Source organism: Neomonachus schauinslandi, chromosome 4 (assembly GCF_002201575.2).
Source record: "Neomonachus schauinslandi chromosome 4, ASM220157v2, whole genome shotgun sequence".
Classification (NCBI taxonomy): domain Eukaryota; kingdom Metazoa; phylum Chordata; class Mammalia; order Carnivora; family Phocidae; genus Neomonachus; species Neomonachus schauinslandi.
The window spans coordinates 48627114-48644500 of NC_058406.1; the positions used below are offsets into that span (position 1 = coordinate 48627114).

Below are 17387 nucleotides of genomic sequence, written 5' to 3' on the forward strand. Positions count from 1 at the left end.
ACGCCAAACTGCCAAAAATTGTTCAAGATAAATGCCATTCTTTCCAACATTATTTTACTGAACAGGACATTAGTAGTTGAATGAATCTTAATATCTTCAGTTAATCAAGGCATTATTCTTGCATATTAAAACTTGGGAGCATTTTCCAAATAACTCAGTTCTGTACTCATATGATCTTAGATAGAAACCACCCATTAAAAATAATGTCCTTCAGGGATCATTCATTGTTTCCATAGGTATACAATCTGCTGACACAGCACAACTCATAACTTTCACAGTAAAGAAAATAAGAGATATATAAAAAAGGAAAACAGCCTCACTGTGTAATTTTGATTTTATAATACTACATTATTTATATAAAGAATATTATATAAAGCCAGAACTAGACTATTTGCATCCCAATTAAGGAAAAACTTTACCTAATCAAATATGAATTTTAAGTTTTCTCATATAAGATAGTATATTAATATGTGATATTTAATTTTTTAACATTGTAAATAAAGGGATAATAATTTCCTATCAAAACTTTTTTAAACTGCCATAATTTCATGGTCTTAAAATATTAATTGGCAAACTAATGACCTGGAGGTATTTATATACCACCAACCATGGTGAGTAGTTTTCCCAGTTTAGAGAAAATGGTGACTGAATATTTTTTATTGTAAAGAGAAGTATAGTACAGTATTATTCTCCAAGATGAAATAACATAGATCTAAATATCTTTTCTTCCAGGTTAGGTTCTGGGACATCTTGACTAATTTTCCCACTTTCAAAGCAAAAGGGGAAAATGAGACAATGGAGTAGAGAAAAGATAGAGAGCTTGTCTTGAACCTATACAATCCATTCTTCACACTGTTGTCAGAGTGATTTTTTTAATCAAACCGATCTTGTTACTGCCTTCTTTAAGCCTTTCAATCACTCCCCATTAATGTCAGGATTAAGTCTAAAATCTGAAAGTTGGTCACCAGGCCCAGAATGTTCCCAACCCATATTTACGCCTTCAGCTTCATCTTAGTACTGCTCTCCTACTGGCTTGCAGTACATTTTATTTCTTCTTTCAACCATCACCCCAGCCATCCTCCTCCCATTCCCACTCCCCCCCACCCCCATTATTCTTGTTTATCTTTGATGGTGGAAAAAAACCCTGCTCTGGCATTCAAAAAGCATTTACAAAATGAATGAATGAAGACATAAATGGATGAACCCACACACCAAAGGAAATATGTAGAATTATAGACCTTTAGAATTTCAAGGACTATGGATATCAACTATTTCAAAGATCATTTTTCAGATGAGGAAACTGAGAGTGGTCCTGATAATTTGAGGGACTTTCAAAGAGCACACAGTTAACAGGAGAACTGGGATTAGAATCCAAGATTCCTGATGCTCACAAAATCAAGTCCACAAATGAAACAAGTCATTAAAGAATTTGTTCAATTTTTTTCTCCAAAGATAAACTAAGATAGCTATTTCCTCCTAAAAAATTAAAAATCGAATTACCATATGATTAAGCAATTCCACTGCTGATGTACATACCCAAAAACATTGAAAGCAGGGATCTAAACAGATATTATATACCATGTTCATAGACGCATTCACAATAGCCAAAAGGTGAAAGCAACCCAAGTATCTATCAATGGATGAACAGATAAACAATGTAGTATATACATACCATGGACTATTTCTCAACCTAAAAGAGAAGGAAATTCTGGCACATGCTACAACATGCATGAACCTTGAAGATATTATGCTAAATGAAATAAGCCACCACAATAGGACAAACACTGAATGACTCCACTTATATAGTCAAATCCATAGAGACAGAAAGTAAAATGATGGTTTCTAGGGGCTGGGGGAGAGAAGGGAATGGGACGTTATTATTTAATAGACATAGAGTTTCAATCTGGGATGATGAAAATGTTCTGGAGATGGACAGTGATGATAGTTGCACAACAATGTGACTATAGTTAATGGCACTGAACTGTACACTAAAAATGCTTAAAATGTAACTGTTATGTATTTCTAATCACAATTCCAAAAAAAAAATAAAAGATTACCATTTTCCAAAGGGATCTACCAGTATAGTTCCCTATCTCCCTACCCTGACCCACACAGGCTTTTTCTTTTCTTTTCTTTTTTCTTCTGTAATGTTTTTGGTTGACTTGTAATCTTTTTTTTTTTTTTTTAACTTGTAATCCTGATTCTTAGCCTACCAACTGAGTTTTGAGACAAGCTACCTACTTGTTTTTGCTTGTGTGTCCAACACAACAACAGCCCCAATTCTGTAACTTCCCTTGCTGGAGTTCCCTTTCCTGATCCCATTTTGAGTCACCTTATCAAAGAGAGAGGTCAAGAGAGGCTGGAGAGCTAAAGGACATGGGCTGGAAAAGACAGTCTGGGTTTTCCAGTTTCCATTTCCTTCCTCTCCATGCTATTTGGGGGAGGGGGGGTATGATCTTAGGAATATTACAGTGAGTGTGAAAAACCCCAGGGTCAGAGGAGTCAACCTCAACTGGTTCTTTCCTTTCTTTGTTGCTGATTTTCTGGGTCTGTAGACACTGATGTCAAACTAGGAACATTCTAATTTGCCGGGTACTGAGCACCAGTACCACTAGCCCAGGGAACTAAAGCTATAGTTGAGGAGTTCCTAAAATAGTAATTTTAGAAGCTGCCATCCTTCCCACTCCCTCTGTCCTTATGCTGGCTGGAATTTCATCCAGGGATTGAGGACCTGGTTCGATGCGTCATAGTAAAGATTAGTCCTCTTCATGACAACCCTGGTCTATCTGTATGTATGCTGTGGTGGTGATGGTGGTGGCAGGAGGTTATGGGTTCGGTTTTCTCAGACCTCAGAATGTCTGTGTTGCTTCTGAACAACCCTTCTTGAATTTGAATTTTATAACCATATGAATATCATATATTTCATAAGTTTTTACCTTTTCTAAATTGATTACTAGGAAACTCAAAGTCAAATCGCAAGTCAACCCTGAAAAAGTACATAGAATTTCATTGCATGTATTTTGGATACTAATCTTGGCCTTGATTTCACCTTATTTCTATCTTAATGATGTTTCTCTCTCTCTCTCTCTCATATATAGTTAGTTAGTGAGTTAGTTCATTCGTTCATTCGTTCGTTAGTTATATTCATCCTACCTCTATTCAAAGAGGTTTTGGAGTGAAGATTTTGTGTGTGTGCTTATATGTATGCATTATATATATGGATATAGAGATAGATAGATAGATGATAGATAAACACACACACACATACACACAATCTCTACTCTAAAACCTTTTGGGACACTTGGTTGGCACAGTCGGTTAAGCATCTGCGATCAGGTTCAGGTCATGATCCCAGGGTCTAGGGATCCAGCCTGAGTCAGGCTCTCTCTGCTCAGTAGGGAGCCTGCTTCTCCCTCTCCCTCTTCTCCTCCCCCTTGCTCATACTCTCTCTTGCTCTCTCTCTCAAATAAATAAATATTTTTAAAAATAAATAAATAAATAAAACCTTTTGCATAAATACAACTATCTATATTCTTTATTCTGTGCTGTATTAGAAACAATTGTTGGTGATATAGGCCTTCATGAAAGAGAAACCTACATTTATAACAGGTTCACATCCATGATTTCATTGAATCCTATCAAAACCCCAAGAAGTGGGGCTGATGATATTTACATTTTACTGAGAAGGAAACCAGAGGGAGAGATTGAACTGCCCAAGGCCACAAACAGCAGAGAACAGAGAACCAGTTCAGCTCACAGCTCTTAACACCAAGTTTTAGTTCTAGACCGTTGCTCTCAGCCCCACCCTCCCTTATTTTTCCCGAAAATTATCCTTGAACTGTCTGAACATGTTTGGGTAAATCTTTCAGGTACCAGCCTGGATTTTATAGCCATCCCTTTGGTTTAGATGATTAACCATTTTCTCTCTCCTATCAGATTCACAATTTCTTCACTTGCCCAGGCCTCTTTTCAACTTTGATCCCAGAGATAGTCACTCCCTCCTTTCCCATTCCTGCAAAATATCCTCTGCATGATGGAATGAAACTGGCACTGGACTAGGGATTAATTCTTTACCAGCTGTGTGGCCATGAGCTCACTACTTCACTCTGCTAGTTTCAGTTTTGTAATCTGTAAAATGTGGTGGTTGGAGACTTCTGAGCTCCCTTTTAGTTTTCCTTCTATGAACTGTAAACTCATACTTTGTACCTGTGGCTTCAGTCAAGATACAGGCAACCTCTCTCTGATTATCCAACAGCTCAGTTGCATGACATCATCTGTGGTCTTCAGGCACCTCTGACTGTGGTGTGTGTCCAAGATAATAAGGATGGATCTGTGGGGTGGAGGGAACAGTGAGCTGTCATTCAATGGGTGTAAAGTTTCAGCTAGGCCAGATGAATAAGTTCTAGAGATTTGCTGTATGAGCAAAATGCCTATAGTTAACAATACAGTGTTGAGATGGTAGACTTAAATGTTCTTACCCCCAGAATGATGGCAAGGCGTGGGGTGGGGGGTGGGGGTGGGGGTGCGGTGCCAAGGAAACTCTGGGAGGTGTTGGATATATCTATTGTCTTGATTGTGGTTATGGTACCATGATTGCTTGTGTATGTCCAAACTTATCAAATTGTGTATATTAAATATGTGCAGTTCTTTGTATATCAATTGTACCTCAATAAAGCTGTTAAAAAGAAATGAGCCCATTTGTTTACCTTTGATTATGATAAGAGCCAGCTAAACATGAAAATGGTACTTAAAAAAGTTTGAAGCTTGAACTCTTTCCCAAGCCAGACATAGCCAGAGCTTTGGGGAGGAATGTGAAATGAGCTGAATTCTAGTCAACCACTCACTAAGTGAATGATGAGTGACTCCCTATAGTTTCCTGAGCCTTAGTTTCCTCATTTGTGTGGTGAGAGAGACAGTGCCTGACTCACCTATCCAGGAGGGTTAACAGTGATAACATGTGTGGAAGGTCTGTAAAAAGCAAAGTCAACGTCCTACTCTTTATACTTAAAATTTCCCCTTAGTGATAATGCCATGCCTTGCATCAGCCACACTCCTGAGCCTGTATTACATCAGAGTGCAAGGCAGGAAAAGGTAAGCATTTGTTCATCTCTCCATTCACCCATTAATTCACCAAACATCTATTGAGAATTATAGCAGTTGGCTTGTAAGGACACAAGGATGAATAAAGGCATTGCACTTTCACGGAGCTCATAGTCTAGCAGACAAACACAGAAAGAAATAACTAACATCCAATATGAAGATAACTGTCCTAGAGATGAGTATAAAATGTTAAAGAACACCCAGGAGGGATTGGCCAATTCTGCCTGGGGGAGTTGAGAAGCAGCATTAAACTGGTTCTTGAAAAAATAAATAAATAAAGAATGGAACAGGGAGAAAACATTAGGGACTTCTGGGCAGAAAAAAACCCCACACAAACCCAGAAAGAGAGGGATGGACATGCATGCTGTGTTCATAAAGTGGTGAAAATAGAAAAGTGACTCCTTTAGTGTCTCTGGGGTGAGGGGTAGTAGAGAGAGATTAGGGAGGAGGAAAGTCTGGAAAAGGAGGCTGATAATAAAATCAATAGGAGAAATGGGTGGACTTTTTGTGTTTTTTAGTTTAAATAAATTGAATTTTTAAAAATTATAAAAGAGGGCGCCTGGGTGGCTCAGTTGGTTAAGCGACTGCCTTCAGCTCAGGTCATGGTCCTGGAGTCCCGCATCGGGCTCCCTGCTCGGCAGGGAGTCTGCTTCTCCCTCTGACCCTCCTCCCTCTCATGCTCTCTGTCTCTCATTCTCTCTGTCTCAAATAAATAAATAAAATCTTAAAAAAAAAATTATAAAAGAAAAACCCAAAACCCAAATGTATTTTGTATTAAGCTGGGGAAAAGCCATAAGCTTTCAGAGAGGAAATGATCCAAAGGTACCATGAAATTGTTTTATAATCTTGATGATGATGATGATGATGATGGTGATTATAGTCAAGGCTGAGCTGCTGAATAAGAGATCTCAAAACATTGGCTTAAGGACGCGGGGTGGCTCGGTCCATTAAGTGTCTGCCTTTGGCTCAGGTCATAATCCCAGGGTTTTGGGATTTAGTCCCACATCAGGCTCCTTGCTCAGCAGGGAGCCCGATGCGGGACTCGATCCAGGGACTCCAGGATCATGACCTGAGCCGAAGGCAGTCGCTTAACCAACTGAGCCACCCAGGCGCCCTGACAAATAAATAAATAAAATCTTAAAAAACAAAACAAAACATAGTGGCTTAAATATGATCTAGGCTAGAGAAGCAGCTCTGCTCCATAAGGTCACTTAGGGACCCAGGTTCCCTCCATCTTGCTGCTCCCTTGTCTCCCAAGTCATTGTCCCTGGTCTCTGTAATTGAAGTTGAGTCTCTAACATGACCTCATTGCAGTCTTTGGAAAGGCCACAAGTTTAGGACAAATTTATTTTAAGCAAATGATGTGGAAGGTTGACTCAATAATTCTTCTCCATTCTATTGTGATCTTAATCATGTGTCATGCCTGTCTGCAAGGATGGTTAGGATACATAGGCTCTAAACTGTTTATTTATGCATCAAGAATAGAGAGAGACAGATTTGGGGGGACAATAGTCTGTCGAAACTTGCTGATTAGGGAGGCTCATCAATTCATAGATTTACATTTGCTTCTAGTATTTATCATTTATTTTGTCATGTTGGCCCTCTAAATGCCAGTGCTGATTACTTAGCCTAAAAAGTGCTTTGGATGATCTAGGATTTACCTGGTCAAATCAAGAAAATGTGAAACGTATCCCTGTGGTCAACATTCAACTTAGTTCACAAATTAAAAAATACATTATTAGAAAAATACTGCAATTTTGAATCATGTTGCTAAATCTGTAAGACTCTGATGTTGTAGTCTCCATATCAATGCCCTGCAAGAGGATTAAGTTTTTTTTTTTTTAAAGATTTTATTTATTTATTTGAGAGAGAGAGAATGAGAGACAGAGAGCATGAGAGGGAGGAGGGTCAGAGGGAGAAGCAGACTCCCTGCCGAGCAGGGAGCCCGATGCGGGACTCGACCCCGGGACTCCAGGATCATGACCTGAGCCGAAGGCAGTCGCTTAACCAACTGAGCCACCCAGGCGCCCGAGGATTAAGTTTTTATTTGGGTCAACAAAGCAGAATTCCTGGAAGAGCCTACTATTTTCAAGGCATAAAGCCAGCCTACGTGGAAACATGAGGCTCTCAATGGGGTTGGCAACCCAAAGTCACGCTATTGGATGTGCAGCTGATTTTCCGTGGCACGGTGGGGCTAACGTTCCTGGAATGCAAATTCATAGGGTGAGAAAAGTCAATATAAACACTCAATCCATGTGTGCTATTGTTACTGTTATGGGTATTATTTTAAAATTATTTAATATTGGTAGGTTTAAGGATATAGAAGTGGGGTAAGGAAACCTCCTTCACTAATAGGTCTTGTTATATACCTTGTGGGTATTTGGACTTGGGGGAGTCTGGAAAAACTGCACCCCTAAATTGTCCCTGTTAACCAAAGTCTCTAAAAACTAATATTAATGGTGGGTCTCTCTTGCTTTCTCTCCTTTCTCCCACCCTTTGCTCTTCCCTCCCTTTCTCTCTCTCTTGCTCATTCATTCCTTCTGTGCATAGTTCAGGATTTCATCTTCTCTCACCTCTAATTGGTCTCTTTGCCTCCTTTGCTGGAATGATCTTTCTAATCTGCAAAGTTTACTTTGCATATCTTTTGGTTAAATACCTTTGATGTCTCCCCAGTCCCTCAAGTGAAAGTTTAAACAGCTCACAAGGTTCTCCACTATCTTGCCTCAGCCTGACTTTCTAATTTCATCTCTAGTTACTGTGATGCAAGCTAATACTAGCTAGAGCAACTAGCCACAGTTGAGTACATCCCCATTCTCTGGCCCAGTGCATACACTGACATCATTGTGCTTTTCTGGACAAGAATGCCCTGCCTCTCCTTTGTCCACCTGACAAATGCATACTTCTGGCCCAAAGCAATGTCATTTCCTCTTTTTTAGCCTTCTATGACTCGCCTTATATATATACTCAGGCAAAATCAGTTATTCCATCATCTGTATTTCTATTGCCCTTTATGTATATCTAAGTTGGACACAGCGCTTGTCACATTATTATTTATTTTTGGGTCTTATCTCTTCCATGGGACTGAGAGCTTCTTCTTCGCTGTGTCTCCAGCTCTTAACACATTCAATGTGCCTGGAATATGGTACATATGAAACAATAATAGTGGTATTACTATAGCTACAATATATTGAGCACAGCTAATGGATTAGGTAAATTACATATGTTATCTGAATATCTCCCATCTTCCATACAAGAAATCTAAATCTTACAGAGGTTAAATAATTTGTCTGGAGTCACACAGGACTAACATTAATACCTATGTTGGACCCCAAAGCCTATACGCTACTGTTGTGGACTAGATGGAGATATAAAAGGTCACTTTGGAAATGGTGCTAACCCACCACATTAAACTGAGTTAATGAACTACAGACACGGACACGCAACTCGCTGTTACACCTACTAACAAGGCCTGACTTGCTTAGCATTGGAGATTATTCAGACCATGGCATCTACAAAGCAATGCAGTACAAGTTGGTACCTCTTGCGCATTTGAAAGGCTCTTAGCTCTTGATAAGACAATCCTCCATTCCCACTATAGGTTGATGTCCTATTTTACAGGTGTTATGTAACCATCTCAAGGTCACACACACGGCCTAGCACCAGCTGAACAAGACCTAGAAGTTTTTTGGGTTAAAAAAATTTTTTTTTCTTTTTACTTAAGCCACTACATCCCATTAAGTGTATTTCTAGAGTGAAAGTAGTATGCCAAATTGAAATAGATGCTCAGTATAGGGGGCCAGGATTAAATGCCACAGACTTTCTAGAGCAAGACAATATCTGAATCTGTAAGAGGCAGACCAGAAGAGCAAAGCTTTTCTACCACCACTGGTGGCCACAGTACCATACCTTTCAGTAATGTTGCATCAGTTAGCTTGTTGTAAAGTGCAAGCCTAAAGCCAAAAAGGTGGTTCAAAACAAAATAGGAGGTTTCTCTAACCTCTAATTTAACTGTGCGAGGTCCTGTTATTAATTAATAGATACCTTCACCAAGGACAGTTAAGAAAATCAGACAACTGCCAGCTTGCTTCCTATTCCTCTTGACTTCTTATTGGATAATTTTTATCAAGTGAGCTAAGCACACATTTTCCTGTAACTCAGTTATTCAGCAAAACATCCAAAGCTACTTAACTGACGCAAAACAAACAAACGCAATAGCCCTGGTTGTGATGCTTTCCATTTAAAGGGACACTCCCTTCCTTTGGAGTCGTCTCCCCCCCGCCCCGCCCCCGCACCAAGGGCTAGTCTGTTTAAAACAAACACATAAAAGGTCGACATTGAAATGGGTTAATGAAATAAGATGAATCAGTTAGATGAAGGACTTAATGTTCCAATAGCTACATTAACAGCTTCCCCCCCTCCCCATTTCAAGCTTCCAAACACAGCCCTTCTCTTGGGGCGATAGGAGGTGGAGGGGGGCGTCAAACTTGTGGAATCCCGGTTTTGTAAGGATATTGACATAGTGGATGCTTGGCAATTAAGCTAGAATTTCACTGCATCTCCTCCTTTAAAGGAAAAACTTTATTCTTGAGGGAGCCCACCTAACAATTTTATGTTCAATCATCTGCGAGAGCAGAACCAGTCTTTTCCTTTCAGAATCTAGAGTAGAAGCTTTATTTCACTGCAAGTTCTCTGTGACATTTTGCACTCTCGTGATTTAATGCACCACAGAGGATCTTTAACTCTTGGTCTACACCAGTGCAAATAAAGGTTAAATCTCTCACTAACCGTCATGAACTAGCCTAATAACTCACGAGACTATGGAAAAAGAAACCGAGAAAGCAGGTGTGCAGACTTGATTAAAACGTGCAAAACCCGCACAACCGCAGGCAAATGTACTTTATCCTCACATATCCCTAGTACCGGCTGCGAGGACCGCAAGCAGGGGAACTTCTACCGCGCCAAATACACGATCCTGCGAGCAGGGCCTAGTAACACAGGGGCTTTTCTTCCGAACGGTGTCCCGACCCGAGCTTGCGCTGAATGCCGGGGCTCCTATTGGCCACGCACCGTGGGGGAGGAGGAGACTGGCGGGGAGAGAGACGGGAGGAGGGGAGAAGGGGGCAAGGCCTTTTCCTTGCCCCCTCCCGGCCCCCTCCGCAGGCAGCCGCGGGCGCCTCGTGCGTGGTTACTATGCAAATTGCAGCGATTGCGGAAATAAACAAGGGGGTAGGGAGAGGAGAGAGGGACTGCGAATCGATTGCAACTTCTGCAAAGTCTCGTACAATCCAAAGCACACAAGGCAAAACCAGAGAGAATCTGAGAACCAGCCAGCCCGGTTGGATTGCTATCAAAAGAGGAGAGAGAGACAGTGAGAGAGGCAGAAAGCGCGCATTGCAATTGCAAAAGCCTTCTGATTTGGAGTTAAAAAAAAAAAAAAATCTCCAAGAAGCCTGCAATTGGCCAACAGCTTTAAAAAAAATCTCTTCCGGGTTTTCAACGGTTCCAAGTTTATTTAGATTTTTTTTAATGCCAAAAAAGGGGGACAACAAATGAAGCAATTCGTCTGAACATTTTAAAGTTTCTCACGTACTCTTTTTACATTGCAATGGTACGTGGTACATCTTAAACTTTCTATTTTGCGTTTATACGATGTGTGTTTTATAAACAACAATAATGGTAGAATGATTTTGTTTAAATGGCTAGGACTTTAAAATTTCTCTGGCTTGCATATGCATTTAAGTGATTGCTGGGTGAATGTCTATTGTGATGGTTTTGTTTTAAAGACGTAGCTTTGTGGATGGTTTTTTGTTTTTTTGTTTGTTTGTTTGTTTGTTGCTATGTGCATCAGAGACCGGGTTTCCTTTTTTCTTTCCCCGAGATTTGAAAAAATTGCTGAGCTTGATAGATTTTTTTCCTCCTAGCGCTTGCTCGGTTCCAGAAAGGGGGAAAAAAATTCTGTACGTGCTCTGTTCTGTAAAAAGACGTCTGGCCTCAGCAGTCAACCTAACTCGAAAAGAAATGTCTGGACCCGGAGAATAATTGACGATTCGATCCTCTAATCAATGGGACAACATGGGAGATTGACAAAAGCTTTATCCAATCATGAGGAGGCTTGGGTGTACAGTGGTTCTCAGTAGCCAGAGGGGGCGGGGCAGAAAAGATCTGAAGTTCTCTGCGGCTCTGAAGGGGATGGTGTGGTTCAAGCTGTCAAAGCTACAAGCTCTTCCGGATTTAGCAAGCACAATAGGAAAGAGTTTTTGAGTTTAAGAAAAAAAAAAAAAACCTGGGGAATTTTTGCATGAATTGTAATGACTTCTTAATTGCCTTTCCAGAAAAAGTTAGAAAAATTCTTCTAGAGAAATACTAACTTTGCATTAATTATTATATTTTAAATTCAGGGAAGCTGTTAACTGTTGTGGAATGGGAGATTCAACTTTTAAAAATGCGTGGCTTAAAAACTTGCCTGAACTACAGGATGGTACTGAGCTTTGGGAAGTAACATATTGAATACGCAGCATTGCAGAACTTCCCTGGTTGTCTTAGAAGCTTTGAGTTTTCAAGTACTTTGAAGGAATAGGCATGCCTCTCTTCTTGAACTCTAAACAACAGTTTTAAGGGAGAGAGAATGTTTCACAGGTGGACTGACAGCTATTTTATACATTTGAAAGGAAGAGGGGGAGAGAGTGTTTTGTCTCCACTTTTCTTGAATTCTGCTCTTTAAATATATGATCAGTAGCAAATAGGATATTAAGACTGGCCAAGTTCACATTTGTTCTTGTTACCACAACAACCCCTGTAGAGGGTGTGTGTGGAAGATTGCTGACTTGCTAACTCTTAGTTGGAGTCTGGCCTCTTGGACAAGGCTTTGATACCAGTCCAGTGGAAACCAACTGCAGTAGCTTGTCTTGGAGACAGTAACTGGCAGCCTCTGACTAAAGCATATCCATCTCTTCCTTCCCTCTGAGCACTGTAGACACCTAATTCTGTTGGGAAGTGAATGGAATATAGTATGGGCTCTTTCCCATCTTTGGATTAAATTCCCATCGAGCTATTTCCCAGGGCTTTAGGCCTTTTAATCAAATCTGGTTTGGAAATTTGACATTAAAATCCACTTGGATGCTCAGTTCAGTGACATTATTCAATTTAGTATTATATGCATCTAAGAAAAATCTGCACACAAGTGACCAGTAGGTCAAAAAACTAGAGAAAAAGATTGGAAAATGCTAGTGATAAAGTTAGGCTTGGTAAGAACTACAGAGTTAATGGCATTGTCACTTACGAACCCCAATTTTATCTTCACTGCTTTGGGCATTAAAATCTAAATCATATTAATAAGATCTTCCTATCAAGTAACCTCCAAAATGAGAGGTATTTGAGCTGTACATATAAGTGAAACCTTATTGACGTAATTTATATATCTAAGAGGATTTCACTAAAGCTGGCAAGGTAACATTTCTGCAAATAAAACACAGTAAATGCAAGGCTGGGCTCTGTGCCAGGAAGAATATGGATAGCAGAGAGCATGACAGGAGCCTCCTTTGCGCAAAGACAATCCCATTTCAAGGCAGCCTCCTAGCACTTGCAAAATAAATGATTGGAGCAGTTATTTCCAATAAGGGGTTTATCCTTCCTAACAATGGGTCATTTATATGATTGCAGTAAACTAGTTTTTGTACTTCACCTGTTTCCTACAACTGTTCTACTATCCTTTCTTCCTTCTCTCCTCCTTCCACCCCTGCTCTCTCTCAAGTGTCTTAGTGTCTTTGTGAACTCTGGACAAGGATTTACTTTTGCAACTTGGGAAGAGGGGAAAGAGTTGGAAATGTTTTTTACCCCCAGACTGCCCTTTGAGGAACATCTGTTTCTTTGTGTGTGTGTTTAAATTTATGCCTGTTGGAGAGAAAGTTACCAGAAGCCTTTCTGTAACTGTAACTCTTCTACTGTATTTTTCTCAGTCTTGTTTCCAAAGGCTGTAGTTGGAACTGTGCTTTGTGGTGTTTCCCCCGCCTCCCCCCACCCCATCCCATCCCGCGGGGGAGGGAGCGGGAGCTGGCGGAGATAGGAGAGAAAGCAGGAGCGGATGTGAAGGGCTTTGGTGCTGAACTTGGATCCAGCCCTTGCCTAGAGGGCGCAAACAATCGTCCCATATCCAAAAGTCTTACGAAGGGCGCCAAAAGTTACTTAAGATAATATTGCTAACCGCAGAAAGCTGGAAATCGCGGGCACATTCACTGCTGCAACAAAAGAAGTTTTTAAACTAGAAATATCAGCATTAAATTACTTTTCCCTATTTTTAAAAACCAGGGCGATGTGCCAGTCCTTTTTAAAAAAAAAAATCCTTTTCTTTTTCTTGAGATTCAGTTAAAAGTAAGAATCTTTCTTGTTTTGGAAAGAGGCAAATGTGAAGTCTATCTTTTAATACAGCAAAAGAAAGATTTTAATCTGCTCTGGAAGAGAGCTTCCCAAGAGTACACATGGAACAATAACTTCTCACTGTGCCTCAGTTACATGTTGGGACCGTCAGCCAGAAACTTCTATCGAGGAAACTTGGAGCGAGTTGAAGTTATAGATCCCAGCAAAGGTTTTCATGGCCAGGGAAGTTGTCTCTGTAACTCGGCTTAGCTTTTAGGACATTTCTCTTCTACTGAAATTGAAGAGGAACCAAGGAAAAGCAGTTGTTTAGTTGGGAAAAATGGGACTCTCTCATTAAAGATTTAAGTCATTATCTCCCCTTGCCCCTTAAAAAATAATTTGAGAGATTTCCAAGGATATTTAGGAGCAGGATGTGTGAAGATGGTCTCAAGCATTCAGAAATTATTTTAGCCATAAAGTAACTGGAGAGCAAGCATAAAATGATTTTAGACAGATGCAGAATATTTCAGAGGACTGTATTTTGCTTTCTCCAGTAACATTTTTCTTGCCCCTTACTTAAGAAGGGGGGGGGTGTGTGCGGTGGAGGAGCATAGTCTGAATGAGAGTGGCCTTAGCAGGTCACCTCACACTCACGTGCAGAGTGGGCATTCCTACAGGAGTTTCCTCTTTTCCGAGGCTCTCTGGCTATGTAACCTCTCCCAAGGTGCAGATTCCCCTGTCTGTGTGCCAGTGCCTTTCACCCTGATCTTTCCTTTTGGAATTTTGAGAAGGATTCGCAAGTGCAGCAGGCTGCAAACTAGAGTTAGGAAGAGGAGGAGGAAGAGATGGGCTGGGGGTCAGGAGGAAGAAGGGTTTTTTTTGTTTGTTTGGTTTCTTTTTCTTTTTCTTTTTTCCATCAGGGAGGAAAGCCTGGAGAAAAAAAAAATATGAGGTTAAAAAAACTGGAAAAGCAAGCTTATTGGCAACTTGCCAAACCCTAAAAACCACCCCCCTTTTCTGCCAAAACAATACTTTAGCAAACCTAAAATAATTGCAGGAAGCTCTTTTCCATTTTAAGAACGGTTACCTGGGGGAGGAAAAAAGAGGGGATTCTTAAAAGGCACCCTTCCAGAGGTGTCCCAGGAACAGGGACGGTAATGAGAGCCTGTGTCCAGTTTTGGGCACGCGTTTTGTGGACCAGAATATCTCTCTTCCCTTAGGGGACATCCCTTTCACATTTTTTTTTTTTCCTCCTAAAAACAAAAAGATGTCACAGCTAAACCACTGTTGTTTCTAAACGTGATAGAACTTTTTCTATGGCGTCTGTGTTCAGACCCACTAGTTTCACAGTCCTGGGAGGGAGAACGCTCATTAATCTCCGCCTCCTTTTCTCCAGACACCCCCCCTCACCCCCCCAAATCCGGTGACTCTTCTGTGTGAAATTATTCCCCACCACCCCCGCTTCTGAATGCCACAGGACTGAAGCTGCACAAAGTTTGCAGGATTTTGTGCATAATTACCTCTACCGACGATCTATTCCCACAGAAAGCTCCGTTGGAGAGATTACAATGCTTTGAGCCGTACCGCATTTCAGAGGGGGAAAAAAAAAGTTACCTAGGAGGTCTGATTTTTTAAAAATTTGCATACATGCAAATTTGCCCCCCGGCCTTCTCCTCGGTTTTCTACGTGCCCACACAGTGAACTGGGAGCGCAGGGCAACCTGGCAAAGTTGCCCAAGTCCTCCACCGAGGTCCGCGAAGGTCTGCGGCGGGGCTTGGGGGATGGGGATGAGGAAAAGTAGTTTTGTTTGCTTAAGCACATCCTGTGGCAGCCTATAGCTGCCCGGGAGTACAGACTGTAACTGCTCCTCACTGCGTTACCCAGTAATGCGCTGAGCGGGGAAGCGGGGGCGGGGGGGGGGCAGCGGGAGCGAGAGAGCCTGCGAGCGAGGGAGCGAGAGAGGGAGCGAGCGAGCGAGCGCGAGCGGCCGCGGAGGCTCGGGACCCGGCTGGCCGCGCGGCGCCGCAGCCGCCCCCTCCCCCACGCACCCCCCCGCCCCCAGCGGCGGCGCGAGCGGGCGGTGGCTGTGCGGTGCGGTGCAGAGCGGAGGCGGAGGCGGGCGCGCGGGCAGCTCGCGGGCACCCGGCCGGGCGGGCGCGGGAGCGGGAAAGGGTGCGCTATGCCTTTAACGCCCGCGTACAGTAGACATGTATAGTGGAGTGTAGGGAAACTCTAGGCGGGGTTAAAGTTCAGCTCATGGAGCGGCAATCGCGCTGGCTGGCTGGCTGCAGTTGAGCCGAGTTGGAAATGTGAACGCAAGAAGCAGGCTTGATTTTTTTTCTCCCCCCTTCTCTCTCTCTCTCTTCCTCTCTCCCTCTTTCTCCTTTCTCACCCGCACTCACGCACACCTCCAAACCGCACACCCAGACGCACACGCACACCCCACCGCCCGGCAGTTATGTATTCTCCGCTCTGTCTCACCCAGGTAAGCAGCTGTTTGGATGCGGCGGGGTGGGGGGGGGGGCGGGGTTGCGGGGGCAGACCTGGGGCTGGGCGCGGGGTACCGGGCAGCGTCGCGCCGGCCGGGCCCGGGGCATGTGTCTTAGTGTGTGCCCGTGTCTGCGCGTGTTTCTGTGTGTGTGTGTGAGCGTGTGCTCGTGGGGGGGGGGGAGAGAAATACAGCTTTAAGAAAGTAACTTTGTTTCCATGCGGGTGCATTCCTCTTGCACGGCCATTTGTGTGGGCACATGGCTAATGGCGCCCTCTTATTAATGCGTTAATTAATATCGGGGCGATTGACTGCGGAACGGCGGTGTTTTCGGACGCCCCGCACGTGTTTCGGCGGGGTTGCAGCCCATGACACGCTGAAATCTGGACTCAGCGTTTCTGCAGCCGGCAGGCCGGTTTCTGTAGTTCCGCGGCTCCCGGGGAGGGGGCCGCCGACGGAGCCCACCGCACACCCCGCACGCCCGGGGCAACTGAAACCCCCGGGTGCGGGAGAACTCGCGACCCTGCTCCCACGGCCCGCGCTAGGAGCCCGCGCCGAGGCAGCCTCCCCAAACTCTTACTTTTGTTTATTGTTTGTCAGCCTTTGGGGTCCGGCCGCGGGAGGGACGCGTGCCGGCGTCCGGGGCCGGGCCGGGACAGCGCCCCGCGGACGCGGGCGGGCGGCTGCGAGCCGGCCCCCGGGCTCGGCTGAACGGGGCTGCGTGGACGCGCGTCCCCCAGCGCCGGCCGGGTGGAGCCTGCGTCCTCGCCGCTCGTCGCCCGCTCGCTTTCCCGAGTGAAAGTTTCGCTGTCGGGACGAGCCCACGCTGCGCAGGGCGGCGAGCGGCGGAGGCCGCGGGCCGCGGGCCGCGGGCCGGGGAGCTCCGGACGGAGTTGGGCTCCGGGCCGCGAGCCCGAGCAGCAACCCGGGCCGGACGCGGCTCCCCCCGCCGCCTCCCGCAGCCGCCGCGCGACTCGGGCAGCTCCGCGCGCAGGACGGGGGCAACTTTTCCCCTCCGACTCTACTCGGAGCGTGGGTCTCTCTTGCCCTCCGCCCCTCCTTCCCGTGCCCTCCCTTTCCATCCCTCTCTTGTCTGCACCACCCCTAGGCAAAATATTGCTACTTCACGGCTCCAAATCTGGTCCCTTTTGAATATATTATTTATTTTCTTTGACTAAAAGGCATGAAGTCAAAGTGATTTTGCGCTAAAAAAATTTTTGAAAAAAAAGTGTAAGCTTTCATACTGTTTTGGTACATTGCAGTCTGACCATTAATCACCTACGTGAAGTTGTATGCTTCATATAAAATGTTTATTTACCACTCCCTTAAAAAAACCTGCCACCACTTACTGCTTTCATTTAGCAGGAGGTAACGGTTTAGCCGGAATACTTTATGGGTGGTTAAAAAGTATCAATAATTTTTTTTCTTTCCTCTCTAGATTCTGGTT

The 17387-nt window shown here is 43.5% G+C and overlaps 1 protein-coding gene across 3 annotated transcripts in view; it reads left to right on the forward strand.

Moving 5' to 3' along the window:
- Positions 1–15700: 15700 nt before the first annotated feature.
- The window catches only part of NFIA (nuclear factor I A), a 359380-nt gene continuing 357693 nt past the window's right edge, over positions 15701–17387 (forward strand). For all 3 annotated transcript variants that reach the window (XM_021679991.2, XM_021679992.2, XM_044914528.1), the window contains exon 1: positions 15701–15937. In XM_021679991.2, coding sequence (XP_021535666.1) covers positions 15911–15937 — 27 coding nt within the window. In that variant the 5' untranslated portion in view covers positions 15701–15910. The remainder of the gene's footprint in view (positions 15938–17387) is intronic.